Genomic DNA, 18438 nt, shown 5'->3' on the forward strand with positions numbered 1-18438 from the left:
TGAGCTCTTTTAGCAGCCTACTCAGACAGGCAAACTCCAGGAAACAGAACGGATCCAATTATCTTTTCAAAGCATACAGTGAGCCCTGTCCATGAAGAACACCTGAACTTTTCCAAGGTGTAGCAAAGGATTCCAGTGGGCTAGAGATTGTTTCTCATCTTATATCTTGAGTATCTGGGGAAAGGGTCTAAATGCATAGAGTTCAGGTCAGATTCTTTAACTGAGGCAAAATGGGACACTTACGTAGACTACAGGATTCCCCCTTTTCTGCTCCAGCTCCTGGACCTGCCCCATTGAGGCCAAGACCTAATCATTTAGTCTCCGGAAACTGAATTGGGGCCAATCCCAGGCCCTACAAAATCAAGGAACCTTTTTGTCAGCAACTAAGCTTCCCAGCCTGTACCAAGAGGACGCCAAAGCATAAACTCATCAAAGCCAGTCACTTCAGGAAGCTGTGCCCTGGACATTTCACATCCTGAAGAAATTACAATAACACCATCCAGTGCCCTAACAAGTTAAGATCTGGCATAAAAGGTCCAATTTCTTCAGAAACAGTAGGCTTGATATTAGGGAGAACCGTCTGACTAGTAAAGGATTTCTGCGATTGCCTTTGCTCCTGTCCTTTACTGGGAGAGGATTCCGGCCAGCAGCTTTCTCTCAACCAGGACAGAAGGCAAGAGGCAACTGCAAATAATTCGCGAGTGTTAAGCTCTTTTGTGAACACCTAAAAAATTAAGCTGCAGAAGTTAGTAGAACGCTCAAGGTGTGTTCCAGTCAAGAGATTTATTGAAGGGAGAAGCAGGGTTTTTTTTTTTTTTTTTTGTGGTTTTTGGGTCACACCCGGCAGTGCTCAGGGGTTATTTCTGGCTCCAGGCTCAGAAATTGCTCCTGGCAGGCACGGGGGACCATATGGGGCGCCGGGATTCGAACCGATGACCTCCTGCATGAAAGGCAAACGCCTTACCTCCACGCTATCTCTCCGGCCCAGAAGCAGGGTTTTTATGCCCTGCTCCTGTGGGAGGGGTAGTAACATAGGATTGAAATATAATGGGCCCGGAGAGATAGCACAGCGGTGTTTGCCTTGCAAGCAGCCGATCCAGGACCAAAGGTGGTTGGTTCAAATCCCGGTGTCCCATATGGTCCCCCGTGCCTGACAGGAGCTATTTCTGAGCAGACAGCCAGGAGTAACCCCTGAGCACCACGGGTGTGGCCCAAAAACCAAAAAAAAAAAAAAAAAAAAAAAAAAAAAAGAAATATAAACCAATCAGATTTGTACAAGTACAACAATTTTAACCAATGGGAGCATAAACACATTTTGATGGCGGGAAGGATAAAGAGGAACCTGGCAGGATGGGGGGAGGGGAAGCAAATCCTTAAACAAATAGCTAATTGATATTTACGCAAATACAATTTTTGTTTAGCCTATTTTCCATTTAAATCTTTCTTTTGTGCAAGCAATAAGGATCATAATTTAAACTTTACAAAAACCTATCTATAACTACGTGCTTGAGAGCAGTTACAAAAACAGGTTCCATGGAAAGGTTAAGGAATCTGGTTAAGCCAGATTCTGTGTGCTGGGCTAAATTTATTTGCAGAGTTTTCAGTTGGCTCGGGGCTAAGCAAACTTTATGGCTTGAATCAGGTGGTGGAAAATTCATTCAGAGTTCCTTTGATATGTGGGATGCTCGGTCTCCCACAGATTTCTGTGACTCTCTCCTTTCGCCATAGACTGCTGCACACAACGGGCAAGCTGTGCTTCCAGACCCACATTTTCTCAGTCCCTTCGGATTGGGACATGAGGTTTCCATTTCATCTCACTTTTTGCCTACCATGGACTGGAGTTTCTGGCTCTCTCTCATTTCTATTGTCTCTGGATACTATTACCATACAATTTTAATCTTTTTATACCCTCAAGTGGGTGTGATATTCTATGTTTATCTTATCCCTCTCCCTCAGACCCATTTTGCTCAATATAATACTCTCTCCATATCTGTCCATGTATAAGCAAATTTCATGACTTCATTTTTCCTAACAGCAGTATAGTATTTTATCTACACAACTTATTATAACAGTCATTTTTTGTTTTTGTTTTTGTTTTTTGGGGGGGTCACACCCAGCAGCGCTCAGGAGTTACGCCTGGCTCTATGCTCAGAAATTGCTCCTGGCAGGCACAGGGGACCATATGGGATGCCGGGATTTTTAATCTTTCTTTCCCTCGCCTCTCTCTTTTTATTTTTATTTTTTTAGACAATAGTATTTCTTTTTCTTTCTTTCTTTCTTTCTTTCTTTCTTTCTTTCTTTCTTTCTTTCTTTCTTTCTTTCTTTCTTTCTTTCTTTCTTTCTTTTTTTCTTTTTTTTTTGTGTTTGGGTTACACCCAGAAGTGCTCAGGGGTTACTCCTGGCAGGCACAGGGGACCATATGGAATGCTGGGATTCGAACCACCATCCTACATGGAAAGCAAACGCCTTACCTCCATACTATCTCACCGGCCCCCAATAGTATTTCTTTTTTAAGTACTATTTCTTTTTTACTTTTTTTTTTTTTTTGATTTTGGTTTTTGGGTCATACCCGGCAGTGCTCAGGGGTTACTCCTTATTCTAGTCTCAGAAATTGCTCCTGGCAGGCTCAGGGGACTATATGGGATGCTGGGATTCGGACCACCGACCTTCTGCATGGAAGGCAAATGCTCTACCTTCATGCTATCTCTCCGGCCTCTTAAGTACTATTTCTAAATGGATATCATACACATTATTTTGCTTCCTCACTTGGTAATTTTTTTTGGGGGGGTCACACCCGGTAGCACTCAGGTTACTCAGCGCTCAGGGTTACTCCTGACTATGCTCAGAAGTCGCTCCTGGCAGGCCTGGGGGACCATATGGGATGCCAGGATTCGAAACATCATCCTTCTGCATACAAGGCAAACGCCCTTCCTCCACGCTATCTCTCCAGCCCCCCTCAGTTGGTAATTTTTATATGTCAAAATAAATGCCAGAAAGTCATAATCTTTTATGAATAATTATTATTTTATTTTAGCACTATTATTTTCAATGTTCTTAACAACTTCATTATACAATATTCTAATACTATCACCTATTTCAGATATCTGCTTTCATCCATCAATGAACCATGGAGCCCTGTAATCCACATTTTGCCTCCCTGGAAAACTCAGTTATGTTTCTGGTTTTATATTGTGGTATATTTAAAAATTAAATATTTTTAATTCAACACCATGAAATACAGATATAAACTTATTTATGATTGAAATTTAGTCATGCAAGGTCCAAAACCCATACCTTCACCAATGCACATTTACCATCACCATTATTTCACCAACCAATAACCCAATATTAAAATGCAAAATTCCAATGTCTAACATCCCAGTATTCTATCATCTTAATATTTCAAGATTCCAACTTCACAGTATTCTAACATCCTAATTTACCAATATTCTAATATTCCAATATTATAACATCCTAACATTCCTCTATTCCAACATCCACATAATTATTAATATAACATCACAATATTTCATTATTCAAAAATACTATCTTGATATGAAATCATACATATAATCCATTATTCTAACATGCCAATATTCCAACTTAATATTCCAAAAATTGAAAAATACCTGTATTCCAATATTCCATAATTCCAATATTCAACATCTCAATATTCCACTACACCTATATCCAATCATTTTATTATTTATTCTATGATTCAAAAATACCAATATTCCATGTGTGATGGGTATGCATGAGCAGTCTTGTGTGAGGAATATGTTTGAGGAGTGTGTGAAGTAGCTATAAGTAAGGGGTGTGCCTGAGGGGCTGCTCTAAAAATTCTTAAAGGACTTTTTGAATAATTTATGAATTTATATGTCATTCTTGTTCAGGGGCAATGCTAATATTTTTTATTTTTCCAATTTTAGTACATGAGGGGCCAGAGAGATGGCATGGAGGTAGGGCATTGCCTTGCATGCAGAAGGACGGTGGTTCAAATCCTGGCATCCAATATGGTCCCCTGGGCCTGCCAGGAGCCATTTCTAAGTGTAGAGCCAGGAGGAACCACTGAGTGCCACCCAAAAACAAACAAACAAACAAAAGTCCAATTTTAGTACACTTTTATGTTAGAAAATAAATTTGCATATTATTATTTTAAAAGGAAAGTATTAGGGCCTAAGAGATAGCACAATGGGAAGTGAGTTTGCCTTACATGTAATCCACCTGGGTTCATCCCAGCATCCCATATGGTACCCCAAGCCTGCCAGGATATCTTAGCACAGAACCAGGAGTAACCCTTGAGCACCACTAGGTGTGGTTTAGAAAACAAACAACAAAATAAGGAAAGAATATACCAAGACCACTTCCACTTTTTTTTTAAAAGGTAGATTTCTTTGTATCTTTGTTTGTTTTGTTTTTCAGCCATACCTGGTGACGCTCAGGGATTACTTTTGGCTATGTGCTCAGAAATTGCTCCTGTCTTGGGGGACCATATAGGACGCTGGGGGATCGAATCGTGGTATGTTCTAGGCTAGCGCTGACAAGGTAGACGCCTTACCGCTTGTGCCACTGCTCCAGCTCCCAAGCAAATAATTTTTTCTTTCTTAGTTTTTTTTTTTTTTTTTTTGGTTTTTGGGCCACACCTGGCGATGCTCAGGGGTTACTCCTGGCTGCTCAGAAATAGCTCCTGGCAGGCACGGGGGACCATATGAGACACCGGGATTCAAACCAACCACTTTTGGTCCTGGATCGGCTGCTTACAAGGCAAACGCTGCTGTGCTATCTCTCCGGGCCCTTTTTTTCTTAGTTTTTGGGCCACACCCCGCATTGCTCAGGAGTTACTCCTGGCTGTCTGCTCAGAAATAGCTCCTGGCAGGCACGGGGGACCATATGGGACACCGGGATTCGAACCAACCACCTTTGGTCCTGGATTGGCTGCTTGCAAGGCAAACGCCGCTGTGCTATCTCTCCGGGCCCAGAAAATGATTATTTTTTTTTTGGATTTTGGGTCTCACCCGGCAGTGCTCAGGGGTTACTCCTGGCTCCAAGCTCAGAAATTGCTCCTGGCAAGCACGGGGGACCATATGGGACACCGGGATTCGAACTGATGACCTTTTGCATGAAAGGCAAATGCCTTACCTCCATGCTATCTCTCTGGCCCCAGCAAATGATTTTTAATATGACTAAAAACCCAAATGAAACTCAATAAGATTAATTTTAAGGTATAAACTTCACAACACATTGTTTTCTCTAGTTAATGAAATCAAATACTTCTAAGAAACTAGAGACAGGAGGAGCTAGCGCAGTGCTTCTCAATTATTTTCTGTCATGCCCCCATAGGAAGAAGAAAACATTTTTCGTGTCCCCCCTGCATTACTGTAAATAGTATCTTTATTAAAAAAAAAACTTTAACCTGGGCCCGGAGAGATAGCACAGGGGCATTTGCCTTGCAAGCAGCCAATCCAGGACCAAAGGTGATTGGTTCGAATCCCGGTGTCCCATATGGTCCCCCGTGCCTGCCAGGAGCTATTTCTGAGCAGACAGCCAGGAGTTACCCCTGAGCACCGCCGGGTGTGGCCCAAAAATAAAAAAAAAAACAAAAAACAAACAAACAAAAAAAAACTTTAACCTGCAAAACAAAAATATGTAAAATAATTTGAGCTGATTTTTTAATCAGAGGTGATGTTTGAATTAATGGCTACAATGAGTACATTTTGCAATGCATAGCTTTTCGAAGCGGGGTTTGAAGCAGGACACAGCAACTCTCAGCTCCAGAGACATACGAGACATGAACACGGGGCTTAGCTTGTTATGACAGTGTTTGTCGAGGTCAAATGCGCCCCCTTTTATGGAGTCTCATGCCCCCCCTGAGGGGTGCGCCCCACTATTTGAGAAGCACTGGACTAGAGAAATAGTAAGAAGGTAAGCTGCTGACTTTAGTGTTAATGCTGGGCACCACATCTGGTTTCCCAAGCATTGTCAGGGGTCACACTTTAGCACAGACACATGAATAACTCCTGAGCACCACTGGGTGTGGTCTTACTCTCCCACTTCCACAATGTATTTTGGGCTTTCCTTGAATGCAGCCAACCTGGGTTTGATTTCTGGCATTCTATATTGTTGATCCCCTGAGCACTGCCAGAAGTAATTCCTGAGCATTGCTGATTGTGGCCAAAATTACATTAAATTACATGCTTTCCAGGCCATAGAAATAGTAATGAGTAGGGCAATTGCCTCCATATGGCCAGTCTGGGTTTGAATCTCCGGCATCCCATGTGGTCTCCTGAACACTATCTACCTGAACTGATTCCAGATTGTAGATCCAGGAGTAAATCCTGAGCATCACTAAGCATGGCCCAAACATGAAAAAAGTGCTTTTCTCAGAAAATCATGAGTCTGAGTTTTATTTTTGGGCCTAGAAAACTCAAGAAACTCTTGCTGGATCAAGTGGTGCCCAGCATTGAACCAGGGTCAGCCTCATACACAAGTGCCATATATACTATCTCTCTAGCCTAAGTTTGATTTTGTTTGTTTGTTTGTTTGTTTTTGGGTCACACCTGGCATCGCTCAGGGGTTACTCCTGGCTTTATGCTCAGAAATTGCTCTTGGCAGGCTCGGGGGACCACATGGGATGCCGGGATTCAAACCACTGACCTTCTGCATGCAAGACAAATGCTTTACCTCCATGCTATCTCTCTGGCCCCCTGAGTTTGATTTTTGTAAAAATAACTAGCTTATCATATGAATTTTTTGTTTCATGCCAGATATGGTACTTATAGTCTCAAAGATGCAAGGCAGCTGCTCTATCACTGGAGTTAAATCTGCATCAAGCCTGACTTATTGTTTTTTGGTATTTGGTAGCACTCAGATTCCATCTCAGTACTTGTGGACCATGCAGTGCTAGGATTGAATCCCACCAGTACACTCATACTAAGGAACCATTAAAATCTTGGAGCTCTCTCCCTGGTCCCTGAAATCTGGGTTTTTTTAACTTTTTTTTTGGGGGGGGGGTCACACCTGGCAGTGCTCAGGGGTTACTCCTGGCTCTACACTCAGAAATTGCTCCTGGCAGGTTTGGGGACCATATGGGATGCCAGGATTCGAACCACCATCCTTCTGCATGCAAGGCAAACACCCTACCTTCATGCCATCTCTCCAGCCCCTTATCTTTTTAAAATTTTTTTCATTGTGTTGTTAATGCAGTTTTGATGATGGCAGTTGCACACATGGCTAAGAGTTCACATATTTAGATCTTTGGTACTCAGTGTTGGTAGGTCACACATCGAGTTGGGGTGCTTATACACTCAACTTCAAGGTTGACATTCTCTTACCTGCGCTCACTACACAGTGCTTGTTGGGGCTAGTGTTCTTAGTTGAGTTCACGCACTCAAAGTGTGTGCTAAGGAACACATGCTTGCCAGGGTCACTTCCTGGTAATGGCTCTTGCATAGCTTTTTTGTAGTTGCTTCCTAGACATATCATGCCCTCAGGTGGTGCTCACACACCTAGCCACAGTGTGCTTGTAGCAGTGGGGATTGAAAACAGCAAGACTCAAACATTTTTAAAACCATGCCAGAGTGGTAATAATACAGCAGGCATTTTCATTACAAGCAACTAACCTGGACTTGATTCCTGGCACCCAACTGGTCTCCTTATCACTGCCAGGGGTAATTCCTTGAACACTGCCAGGTGTGGCCCCCAAACATGCCCCACAAATCAAAAAATAAAAACAAGAGGACGGGAAAATACTGATAGTACACTTGGTAGGGAACTTGTCATGCATATAATCGACCCAATTTTGATCCCTGGCAACCCATGGGATTCCCCTGCCTTGAGTGATTCCTGAGTGCAGGGCCAAGAAAAGCCCTGATCACTTGCTAATGTGACCCTAAAATAAAAACAAGCAATAATCAAATAGGAGGACAGGGTTGTGATTTGTGAAAGTGGGACACTAGGGATAAAAATCTATGACCACAAGCTTGCAAGGCATGTGTTCCAAGTGTCTCTGCTATTCCTCCAAGCTCCTAAATCTGGTCTTAAATATTGTATTTTATTTATTTATTTATTTATTTTTGTTTTTTTTGGGGGGGCACTCCTGGCAGTATTGAGGGGTTACTCCTGGCTCTACACTCAGAAATAGCTCTTGGTAGGCTCAGGGACCACATGGGATGCCAGGACTCGAACCACCATCCTTCTGCATGCAAGGCAAACGCCCTACCTCCATGCTACCTCTCCGCCTCGGGTTTTAAATATTTTAGAGACCCTAATGAAGGCTCAAGGCACCAAGGAGCCACTCTTAGTCATTTTGGGTAGAAAGGAGGTATGAAGTGCCAGGGACTGAATCACAGGGCCTCACATATGCAGGTGATATGCTCTACCACTTGAGCTCTCTACAACCTCATGCTCTCTGTAGAGACAGCATTGTTGGGTAGCGTGTTTCCTTAAAGGCAACTGTTAGAAGTTTGTCAGACACAGTTCTGACAGGTGCACAGTTATTGCTCAAACAGTGCTGAGATGTGGGTTTGAAGACAAATGTACCAAGTTCCACAAACCTTTAGTCTCTTGTTTGACCTGCTCCTACTTGAGGCTCAATCCACCACAGGTGTGAACAGCTCTGTTGTTTGGGTCTTACCTTCACCTGCCAAGATATGGTCCCTAGAAAGCTGGCAATGGCCTTTCCCAGGTAGGAGGGCTGGTCTTGACTGCTGTGGTAGTTCCTGTGACCAAGTGACTGGATGAACGGAATGGAGGCCCCCTTGCTTCAGCTCCTGCTTCCTATCTGCCAACAACCTAGTCCTGCATCTGTAAATAATTTTTTGATGGAGGCACTGGTGTTAGCAGTGGCTGTGGATGCTCAGAGGTGGCCTAGGGGTAGGGCTGAGGTCTTGGTGAAGGTGTCTGTTGTTTTCTAGAGGACAGAAACTTGAGACAAAGTGAATGCAGGAAAGCCCCACCTCTAAGCTTCCTCCAGATGCAGGATAAGGACCAAAGCCACTGAGCATGAGTGGGGAGGCAGTGTCAAGGTGAAGCAGACTGAAGCCAAAGTACTTTTTCACGACTCAGCTTTGAGATCAGACTCTCCCTCTTTCCAAAAAGACTGAGGTGGCAGGAAGTAGTCTTGGAGATACCCTGGAGACTGGGGCCACGTTAGCACTGTGGATTGTTGCTGATGGGGAGGAAAGGGAGGGCCCTCTGGCTTTTGTGCAATCTCTCAACTCTGCAGTCACTTTTGGGGAGATGAGGATGTGACATTGACCTGGAAGTTTGTGATTGCCCCCCCACTGCTTTTCTGGTCTTTGAAGAGTGACTTATTGCTCCTCCAGCCCTAAGATACCTCAGCTAAAGTCACAGAATATGGAAAGTCTGTGGTGTTCTCTGAGTGGGACAAACTGGCAAGTTGTTCCCTACTTTCCCCAAAGCACCAGAGACATCTAGTATTCCAAAAAGCATCCAACTGAAGAGAATATAACTAATGTTTCTTATTGAAATGTAGTTTTGGGCCGGGCGGTGGCGCTAAAGGTAAGGTGTCTGCCTTGCCAGCACTAGCCTAGGACGGACCGCGGTTCGATCCCCCGGTGTCCTATATGGTCCCCCAAGCCAGGAGCGACTTCTGAGCGCATAGCCAGGAGTAACCCCTGAGCGTCAAATGGGTGTGGCCCAAAAACCAAAAAAAAAAAAAAAAAGAAATGTAGTTTTGATGCCAGAGTGATGGTTCAGTGGGCAGATCACTTGCTTTGCATGTGGCTGACCAGGGTTTGATATCCAGCACCCCATTTGGTACACCCAAAATGAAATCTGAGCACAAAGCTAGGAGTCACCTCTGAGAACTGTCAGGAGTGACCTCAAATCTAATACAAATACACACACAAGAAAAGATCCTACTACCAAAGAACCTCGACCGTTCCTTCTGCTACTTCATCTTAACACTGAAATTTTTCTCTCTGGGCGTAGGAATCAATTTATTAATAACTTAATCTGAATGATCTCAGATACTTTATCAGAGACTGACTGTGTGTGTGTGTGTGTGTGTGTGTGTGTGTGTGTAGAACTGGGTAATAGTATGAGTGTCTTTCCCTTTTTATTGCCCTTTCAAGGGGAACAAAATATTAGAGGTCTGAACTGTATGAAGACAAAATTTATTAGTTCACAGGACAAAATAAATATGAAATGCGGTTACCAGGTCAGTACATTCCCTGGCCACTTTCTGGTGGCTGCATTTGTCCTCTGTGGATGCTGAGATGTTATTTACTGCTCATTAGTCAACTTTGATTCAAACATAGGGCTTCTCCCGTGTCTTCTAGTGTCTGATGAAAAGTGACCTCACACTGAAGCCTCATGCACTCTCCCTGCAAATATAAGGCTTCTCCCGGTTGTGTCCTCTAGTGTGTAATGAGACTTGATCTCTGAAGCCTCATCCACATTCTCTTCACACATAGGGCTTCTCCCCGTGTGTGTCCTCTGGTGTTTAATTAGACTTGACATCCAACTGAAGCCTTGCCCACACTCCCTGCAAACATGGAGCTTCTCCCCTGTGTGTATCCTCAAGTGTGTAATGAGATCTGACCTCCAACTGAAGCTTCGCCCACACTCTCTGCACACATAGGGCTTCTCCCCTGTGTGTGTCCTTTGGTGTTTGATGAGATCTGACCTACAACCAAAGCCTCGCCCACACTCCCTGCACACATAGGGCTTCTCCCCTGTGTGTGTCCTCTGGTGTGTGATGAGATTCGACCTCCGACTGAAGCCTCGCCCACACTCTGTGCAAACATGGGGCTTCTCCCCTGTGTGTGTTCTCTGGTGTCTGATGAGATGTGACTTCAGACTGAAGTCTCGCCCACATTCACTGCAAACATAGGGCTTCTCCCCTGTGTGTGTCCTCTGGTGTCTGATGAGATGTGATCTCATAGTGAAGCCTCGCCCACACTCCGTGCAAAAATAGGGTTTCTCCCCTGTGTGTGTCCTCTGGTGTCTGATGAGATTTGAGCTCTGACTGAAACCTCGCCCACACTCTGTGCAAGCATAGGGCTTCTCTCCTGTGTGTGTCCTCTGGTGTGTGATGAGAGTTGATCTCAGACTGAAGCCTCGCCCACACTCCCTGCAAACATGAGGTTTCTCCCGTGTGTGAGTCCTCTGGTGTGTCATGAGATTTGATCCATCACTGAAGCCTTGCCCAGGCCTTACACACTTGTCTCTTAAAATTCCTATCCCTGAAACTACTCTGCCTGTGTCCTTTGGATTTTCATTCTGACCTGTGTTAGTTTCTTCTTCCACTGTCATCTCACGTTTATTACAGCTCCCAATCTGACTGCTAGATAGCCTAGAAAAGGCTCTTGAAATTCCGTTATTCCTTATCGTCTTAGCCAAAGATATGGAGCTTTCTTTGTGCTTTAGATCTTCAAGTTTGTAATCCCTTGGTTTGTTATTATATGGATCAAAATGTTGCTGCCATTGGTTCTGATCACATGGACAGTAATTCTCTGATTGAGGGTGTTTTCCTGCAGATGTCCCTGGGATGATCCAAGAGTGATGACTACGTTTCATGTGATGACTGAGGAATTTCTGACTGGAGAACGCGAGAGAGCAGAAAGAACATGGATGGAAGTCTGGCTTTGGTTCTGCTGAAAGAGGAAGGTTTGGGTCAGAGTAGATGTTGACAAGGTTGTCTGAAACAAAGCTCTATCTCCTGCTAACGTCTTTTATCCTAGTTTTCTTATTTTGTTGTTAAAGCGAGATAAAAACTTTATGCTTCTAGTCTGGTGGGTTTTGTTTTGCTGGACTTCGGGGCCATAACCAGAGATGACCAGAGCTTACTCCTGGCTCACTCCTGCCAGGCTTGGAGAACTGTATAAAATGCTGCACTATACCTCTGACCCCTAAACAGTGTTTTGTTATTTAATTTGCATTCATTAAATCTTTTTTGCAAAGTTCAGAATATCTGTATCCAGAAAATTTTTATTGTTGTTTTTAGACCAAACCTCACAGTGCTCAGAGGTTCCTCCCATTTTTTCACTCAGCAAGAGCAAGTACTCCTGGCTGGCTGCTGGAGACCATATATAAAGTTCTGAGGATTGGGGCCCGGAGAGATAGCACAGCGGTGTTTGCCTTGCAAGCAGTCAATCCAGGACCAAAGGTGGTTGGTTCGAATCCCGGTGTCCCATATGGTCCCCAGTGCCTGCCAGGAGCTATATCTGAGCAGACAGCCAGGAGTAACCCCTGAGCACTGCTGGGCGTGGCCCAAAAACCAAAAAAAAAAAAAAAAGTTCTGAGGATTGAACCTGGGTTGGTGCATGAAAGGCAAAGATCTTAACATCCTTTGACCTCTATCTTGGAACTTTTTGATATATGATCTTAAGTGACCTTCTATACACAGCACCCTGATGTCACTCTGTGACGTGTATTTCTAAAGGTATTTTACTCTCTTGAGATGTAGTGAGACTTGGCTTCATGAGGTCAAATCATCCTTAGTGACCTCTTATGAAGGGAAAGATATAATGTGGTTAGGAAGCATCTACCTTGGAGTTGTACCAATATAGGCAGGTTAGGGTTATGGAGAGAGATTTTATATGAATAAATTTAAAGTTGAGGGGCCGGCAAGGTGGCGCTAGAGGTAAGGTGTCTGCCTTGCAAGCACTAGCCAAGGAAAGGACCACGGTTCGATCCCCCAGCGTCCCATATGGTCTCCCCAAGCCAGGGGCAATTTCTGAGCACGTAGCCAGGAGTAACCCCTGAGCATCAAATGGGTGTGACCCGAAAAACAAAAAACAAAAAAAAACAAAAACAAAAAAAAATTTAAAGTTGAGTCTTAGCATCTAAAAAGTCTTATTTAGGAGTTAAAGACATAGTACAAGATTTTACAGTGCATGTCTGGCCTGTGACCAATCCCAATTCAATCCCTGAATTGGTGTTAGCAATTACTTACACTAAATACCGTACTATAAGCACTGCCTGGGGTTATTCCTGAGCACAAATAATAATGGGTATAGCCCAACCTCTCTCCAAATACTCAAAAGTCATATTTAGGGGCAAATCATATTCAAGTACCAACGCCCTAGGTTGCCTGAGTACTGTATCGTCCTGTGAGCACTGCTGGGTGTGACTTACTAACCCCTCGCACAATGAAATATGGGTAGAAGGGCAACTAGGCATGCAGGTTAGATCTTCGGTACTGTTTGATCCCTCAGCATCACTGGGAGCCAGTCTCAAGCACTGCATCTAGAGTATCCTCTGAGAACCAATGAGTGATGGTGTAGACATGGGAGAAAGGAACTCTCATTCTTTGCTGGTAGGAATGTAGTATACTCCAGCTTTTCTGGAAAACGATATGGATATGCCTCAAAACAGTGACAATTGAGTTCCTATAGATCCAACAGTATCACTTCTAGAGACAGACCCTAGGAACACAAGAACACAGTACAAAAATGCCCTCCACACTCCTATATTCATTGTAGCACTATTTTCAATAGCCAGAAACAATTGAATGACTAAAAAACTGTGGTACAGCCACAAAAAGGAATACCATGCAGCATTTAGAAAAAATGAAGTAATGAAATTTGCTTATACATGAATGGACATAGGGATTATTATGCTCATATTATGAGTCAGAGATAGAGAGACAGGTATTGAATAGTCTGGCTCATCTGTGGGAGATAAGAAAAAAAAGACAGCATGTAGAGACAAGGATTGGCTAGGATGACCAGCCCATGATATGAACCTTGTCACAAAGAGTACTGAGTGACAACTATCATGATAATGATAGAGAGAGATAGAGAAGCAGAATGCCTGTCCCAGAGAAAGGCAGGGAGGGTGGTAGGAAAATGGAGGACATTGGTGGTTGGAAAATTGCACTGGTCAACAGTGGAGTACATTCTATGAAAGAAACCCAACTAAGAACATTTCTGTAATCATGATGTTAAGTAAAAAAAATTATTAAAATAGGGGCCGGGCGGTGGCGCTGGAGGTAAGGTGCCTGTCTTGCCTGCGCTAGCCTAGGACGGACCGCGGTTCGATCCCCCGGCGTCCCATATGGTCCCCCAAGAAGCCAGGAGCAACTTCTGAGCGCATAGCCAGGAGTAACCCCTGAGCGGCACAGGGTGTGGCCCAAAAACCAAAAAAAAAAAAAAAAAATTATTAAAATAAAAGAATAAATTGAATGAAACCTATTTTAATGCGGCAATACTGGTGGAGTGAATATGAGTTATTTTCAGGTACTAATTCAGCTGACAGGAAAGGCAAGATAGATTGGGAGGATCATGGTGAGAAGCATGGCAAAATTCACATTAGCTTTGTGCTGGGCTCGTTCTTCAATAGTTTAAAAATACACACAGGGCCTGGAGAGATAGCACAGCGGCGTTTGCCTTGCAAGCAGCTGATCCAGGACCAAAGGTGGTTGGTTCGAATCCCGGTGTCCCATATGGTCCCCCGTACATGCCAGGAGCTATTTCTGAGCAGACAGCCAGGAGTAACCCATGAGCACTGCTTGGTGTGGCCCAAAAACCAAAAAAAAAAAAAAAAAAAAAAAAACACACACAAAAAGTATTTCGTGTGTGTGTGTGTGTGTGTGTGTGTGTGTGTGTGTGTGTGTGTGGTTTTTGGGTCACACCCGGCAGTGCTCAGGGGTTACTCCTGGCTCCATGCTCAGAAATTGCTCCTGGTGTGTGTGTGTGGGGGGGGGTGGTGGTTTTTGGGTCACACCCGGCAGTGCTCATGGGTTACTCCTGGCTCCATGCTCAGAAATTGCTCCTGGCAGGTACGGGGGACCATATGGGACACCGGGATTCAAACCGATGACCTTCTGCATGAAAGGCAAACGCCTTACCTCCATGCTATCTCTCCAGCCCCACAAAAAAGTATTTCTGATTGGTGTAGTGAGAAAGCACAGCAGGGAGAGTTTTGCCTTCCAAGAGGCTGACCAGCATTTAATTCCTGGCACATCATAATGTTCCCTAAGCCCACCAGGAGAGATTCCTGAAGCATAGGGCCAAGAGTAACCCCAAACACCATCACTCAGTGAACCTGGAAAGAAAAAGAGAGGAAAGAAAATCACTTCCATGGGGATCTAAAAAAAACAAAAAACCATAATTATCCAAGGTCGAAGGCCAGAGTAAAGGAAAAGGACAGAGGGGCCTGAGAAGGGCACCCTGACATGGGGCTGTGCAGCCACATGAGAACACAGATGGGGAGTGAAGGCTCAGATTCTAGTATCTGTTCTAAATGCCCAGATAGGGGACCAGAAAGAACAAAGGCAGGACAGCATAGCTCCAGATCATTCTGGGACTCAGGATCAAGGGTAGTGAATGGGAGCAGGCCTGCACTCCTGATATGGGAACCCAATGCCCAGGGCCCACACATCATAAGTATCCATGATGCTTCATATCCACCCCAGGCTCTGAGCCCAGGGGACTTTTTCCCACACTCACCTGCAAACATACCTCTCTGTAGCCTCTCCAAGGTTCCTCCTTCCAACCAGGAAATCAGTGCAGGCTTCATCTCACAATGCCCTGCTACAGAAGGATGAGTCCTTGGGTTAGAGACAGAGAAAGGGACAGCAGGCAATACATGAGTCTGGGTCCCTAACGAAAATGGCCAAATCACGGAACAGATGAATAAAAGAATCTCTGCTTTCCACATGCACCTTGGTTATTTCTAAGATGAGAACAGGTTGAAGTGAAAGAGTCGAATTAAAAAGGCTGGATGCGGCGAGGTGGCGCTAGCCTTGCAAGCGCTAGCCAAGGAAAGGACCACGGCTCGATCCCCTGGCGTCCCATATGGTCTCCCCAAGCCAGGGGCAATTTCTGAGCACGTAGCCGGAGTAATCCCTGAGCATCAAATGGGTGTGGCCCGAAAAAAAAAAAAAAAAAAAAGGCTGGATGCTACTGGAGGAGGAAGAGGAGCAAAAGGACAACGCTGGCCTTGCACATGACAGACCTGTATTTGATCTCAGCACCCTCTGTAGTTCCTTGGGTTCCTTAGGGGGTGAGCACTAAGTGAAGAGCCAGGAGTAAATCCAAGCACCACCAAAACCCAATGGTGTCTTAAAAAAATAAAGGCTGGAGGCCAGAGAGATAGCACAGTGGTAGGGTGTTTACCTTGCACACAGCCAAACCAGGATGGATGGCGGTTCAAATCCCAGCATCCCATATGGTCCCCTAAGCCTGCCAGAGCGATTTCTGAGCACAGAGCCAGGAGTAACGCCACTAGGTGAGACTCCAAAACCAAAAAAAAAAAAAAAAAAAAGTAAAGGCTGAAGGGATAGAACAGATATTAGGGCATGTGTCATGACTAGGGTTGACAATGATCATATAGGATCCATTAGACCCCGCCAGAATTGATTCCTGGGTGCAGACCTGGGCATAAGCCCTTGGACAGCCTAGATAGTCTAAATACAAAAATAAATAAAAATGACATCTGTCCCAGGCCAGGGACCAGAAGCAATGAAATGGAGAACATACTCTGCATGAAGGAATATCTGATTTGATCCCTCACAACATAATGTCCCATGAAGCACTAGGGAGATGCAAGAATCTACTATCTGTTGGCCCTTTCAAAGTAATGCAATTTTATGGTCAGTCTCATGAGGATTAAAACAATAGTACAGAGGCTGAAGAGATAGCATGGAGGTAGGGTGTTTGCCTTGCATGCAGAAGGACGATGGTTCAAATCCTGGCATCCCATAAGGTCCCCCAAGCCTGCCAGGAGCAATTTCTGAGTGAAGAGCCAGGAGTAACCCCTGAGTGCTGCCAGGTGTGACCCAAAAACCCAAAACCAAAAAAAAAAAAAAAAAAAAAAAACCCACACACACACACAATAGTACTGAGGAGAGTGCATGACCATAAAGAAGGCCAACCCATTAATAACCACTAGCATCCCAGATGATCCCTGAAACTCATCAGGTGTGATCCCTGAACTCAAAGTCCAGAATAAGTCCTGAGCACACCCAGGTGTGGCTAAAATACACCTTTTTTGGTCATACCTTGCAGTGATCAGGCCTGACTCCTAGCTCTGTGCTTAGGGAGGACACATGGCAGGCTAAGGTGAGCATATGCAGAGCTAAGGATCAAAACTAGTTTGGCCCAGATGTGGCAAATACCCAACACAATGTGCTATCTCTCTGGTCACTGTAATGACATTTAAAATTATAATGTTGGACTCTTCTAAAAAATAAAGTCAGAGTCTGGGGGTAAGATCCATGGGGAAAAGCTTGATCTTGGGGCTCAGCAGAATCACATCCTCTCTGAACCCAGATCCCTGAGTGATCCAGGCACCTCCCAGTTACCCCAGGATGTAGCCCACAACAATGGTTCCAGGGCAGCTCTCACCTACTGCCTGCAGGTGCTGGTAGGTCTCTAGCATCACGTCTCTGTAGAGCTTCCTCTGAGAGGAGTCCAGGCACATCCACTCCTCAGGGGAGAAGCTCACAGCCACATCAGGGAAGGTCACTGTGTCCTGAGTACACAAAATAGGGGCTCACCCAACCTTGGCCTGGCCTGGCATGTGGGAGAAGCAAACTTTGTGCTTGATCAAGAAGACAACTGGTGAGCTTGCCTAGGACGGGGCTGCCACAGGCTGAATTACTGACACCCCATATGGTCTTCCAGCCCCAAACGGTATGACTCCAGAGTGCAGAGCCAGGAAAATTCCCTTTTGTTTGTGGTGCCATAAACCAGGCATAAATCAAAGAGCTTTTCCCCAGGTGAGGCAGGAATGATGCTTCATGGCAGAAATCCTAGGTTCAAGGTCTCCTTTCTCACCCCAAACCATGTCCTTATTACCAGGAGAGAGACCCTGAAACCAATCTGGTATCCAATAGGGTCTTGGACCTGCTGGGGTGGCGCAAGAACACTGAGTCCTTAGAAAGGCCTGCGCACCGCCTGGCAAGGCCCCCACCAAATACCAGACAACAAACAAGAACAAAAGTGGCCTCAAACTACAGAGACCAGCGCCCTGACTGGAGTGCCAAGAGCTACACTCTGGCCTCAGATTCCTTCCTAAAACATCTCTGTGCCCCACAGGCTCTGAGGATTTCGCACTCCTGTCTCCCTATCCTGTCCTCTCAGAGCCAACACTGCCCCCTTACCTGGGACCAGGATGTCAGACGCTGAGGCCCCATCTTTTCCTGAACAGTGGCAGCGAGGCCCATGGCAGCAAGTCCTGGAGAGAAATCACAGCCCTGAGCAACAAAGATGAGCACAGCCCCTCCCTGCCGAGCTGCGTCCTGCTGGGTCTTGCTGGATCCTCACCCTGACCAGGCATCCAGCTGTAGCAGGACAGCCCCTGAAGAGGTTGACTGATGGAGGGATGGAGAATGAGGCCCTTTTCTTCCAGCTCGGAGCACGTGTCTGCCACCCTGTCTAGCCCACGGTTCTGAGGTGAAACGGCGGGTAAACAGCTCGCAGACAATCAGGCTCGTGGAAATATTTGCTTTATTCGGATGGACAAAAC

The 18438-nt window shown here is 45.0% G+C and overlaps 2 protein-coding genes and 1 long non-coding RNA gene across 3 annotated transcripts in view; 1 reads left to right on the forward strand and 2 right to left on the reverse strand.

Moving 5' to 3' along the window:
• LOC126025691 (uncharacterized) overlaps positions 1 to 11696 on the forward strand; it is a 33311-nt gene extending 21615 nt beyond the window's left edge. The window contains exon 2 of the long non-coding RNA XR_007501503.1: positions 11502 to 11696. This is a non-coding gene — a long non-coding RNA (uncharacterized LOC126025691). The remainder of the gene's footprint in view (positions 1 to 11501) is intronic.
• Positions 10121 to 11541, reverse strand: LOC126025677 (histone-lysine N-methyltransferase PRDM9-like). The gene is made up of 2 exons (XM_049785480.1): positions 11064 to 11541; positions 10121 to 10895 (listed from the first exon to the last, which is right to left on the reverse strand). The coding sequence occupies exons 1-2, from the start codon at positions 11539 to 11541 to the stop codon at positions 10321 to 10323; spliced, it is 1053 nt and encodes a 350-aa protein (XP_049641437.1). The 3' UTR covers positions 10121 to 10320.
• A 746-nt stretch (positions 11697 to 12442) lies between the features above and the next one.
• Positions 12443 to 18149, reverse strand: LOC126025924 (zinc finger protein 460-like). Its single transcript, XM_049785641.1, has 5 exons — positions 18074 to 18149; positions 17316 to 17442; positions 15417 to 15500; positions 14758 to 15012; positions 12443 to 12471 (listed from the first exon to the last, which is right to left on the reverse strand). The coding sequence occupies exons 1-5, from the start codon at positions 18134 to 18136 to the stop codon at positions 12443 to 12445; spliced, it is 558 nt and encodes a 185-aa protein (XP_049641598.1). The 5' UTR covers positions 18137 to 18149.
• Positions 18150 to 18438: the final 289 nt, after the last annotated feature.

The sequence above is a fragment of the Suncus etruscus genome, chromosome 13 (genome assembly GCF_024139225.1).
Source record: "Suncus etruscus isolate mSunEtr1 chromosome 13, mSunEtr1.pri.cur, whole genome shotgun sequence".
Taxonomy (NCBI): Eukaryota; Metazoa; Chordata; class Mammalia; order Eulipotyphla; family Soricidae; genus Suncus; species Suncus etruscus.

Bases quoted from the DNA above. Each gene is read 5' to 3' on its own strand.
- LOC126025677 (XM_049785480.1), bottom strand. From the start codon at position 11,541: ATGAAACGTAGTCATCACTCTTGGATCATCCCAGGGACATCTGCAGGA. The intron at 10,896-11,063 runs CTCTCATCACAC...CTATGAGATCAC, and splicing joins AGGCTTCAGTCTGAGATCAA to ATCTCATCAGACACCAGAGG.
- LOC126025924 (XM_049785641.1), bottom strand. From the start codon at position 18,136: ATGGGCCTCGCTGCCACTGTTCAGGAAAAGATGGGGCCTCAGCGTCTG. The intron at 17,443-18,073 runs GTAAGGGGGCAG...TTGTGTACTCAG, and splicing joins GTCTGACATCCTGGTCCCAG to GACACAGTGACCTTCCCTGA. The intron at 15,013-15,416 runs GTGAGTGTGGGA...TTTTCTTTCCAG, and splicing joins ACAGAGAGGTATGTTTGCAG to GTTCACTGAGTGATGGTGTT.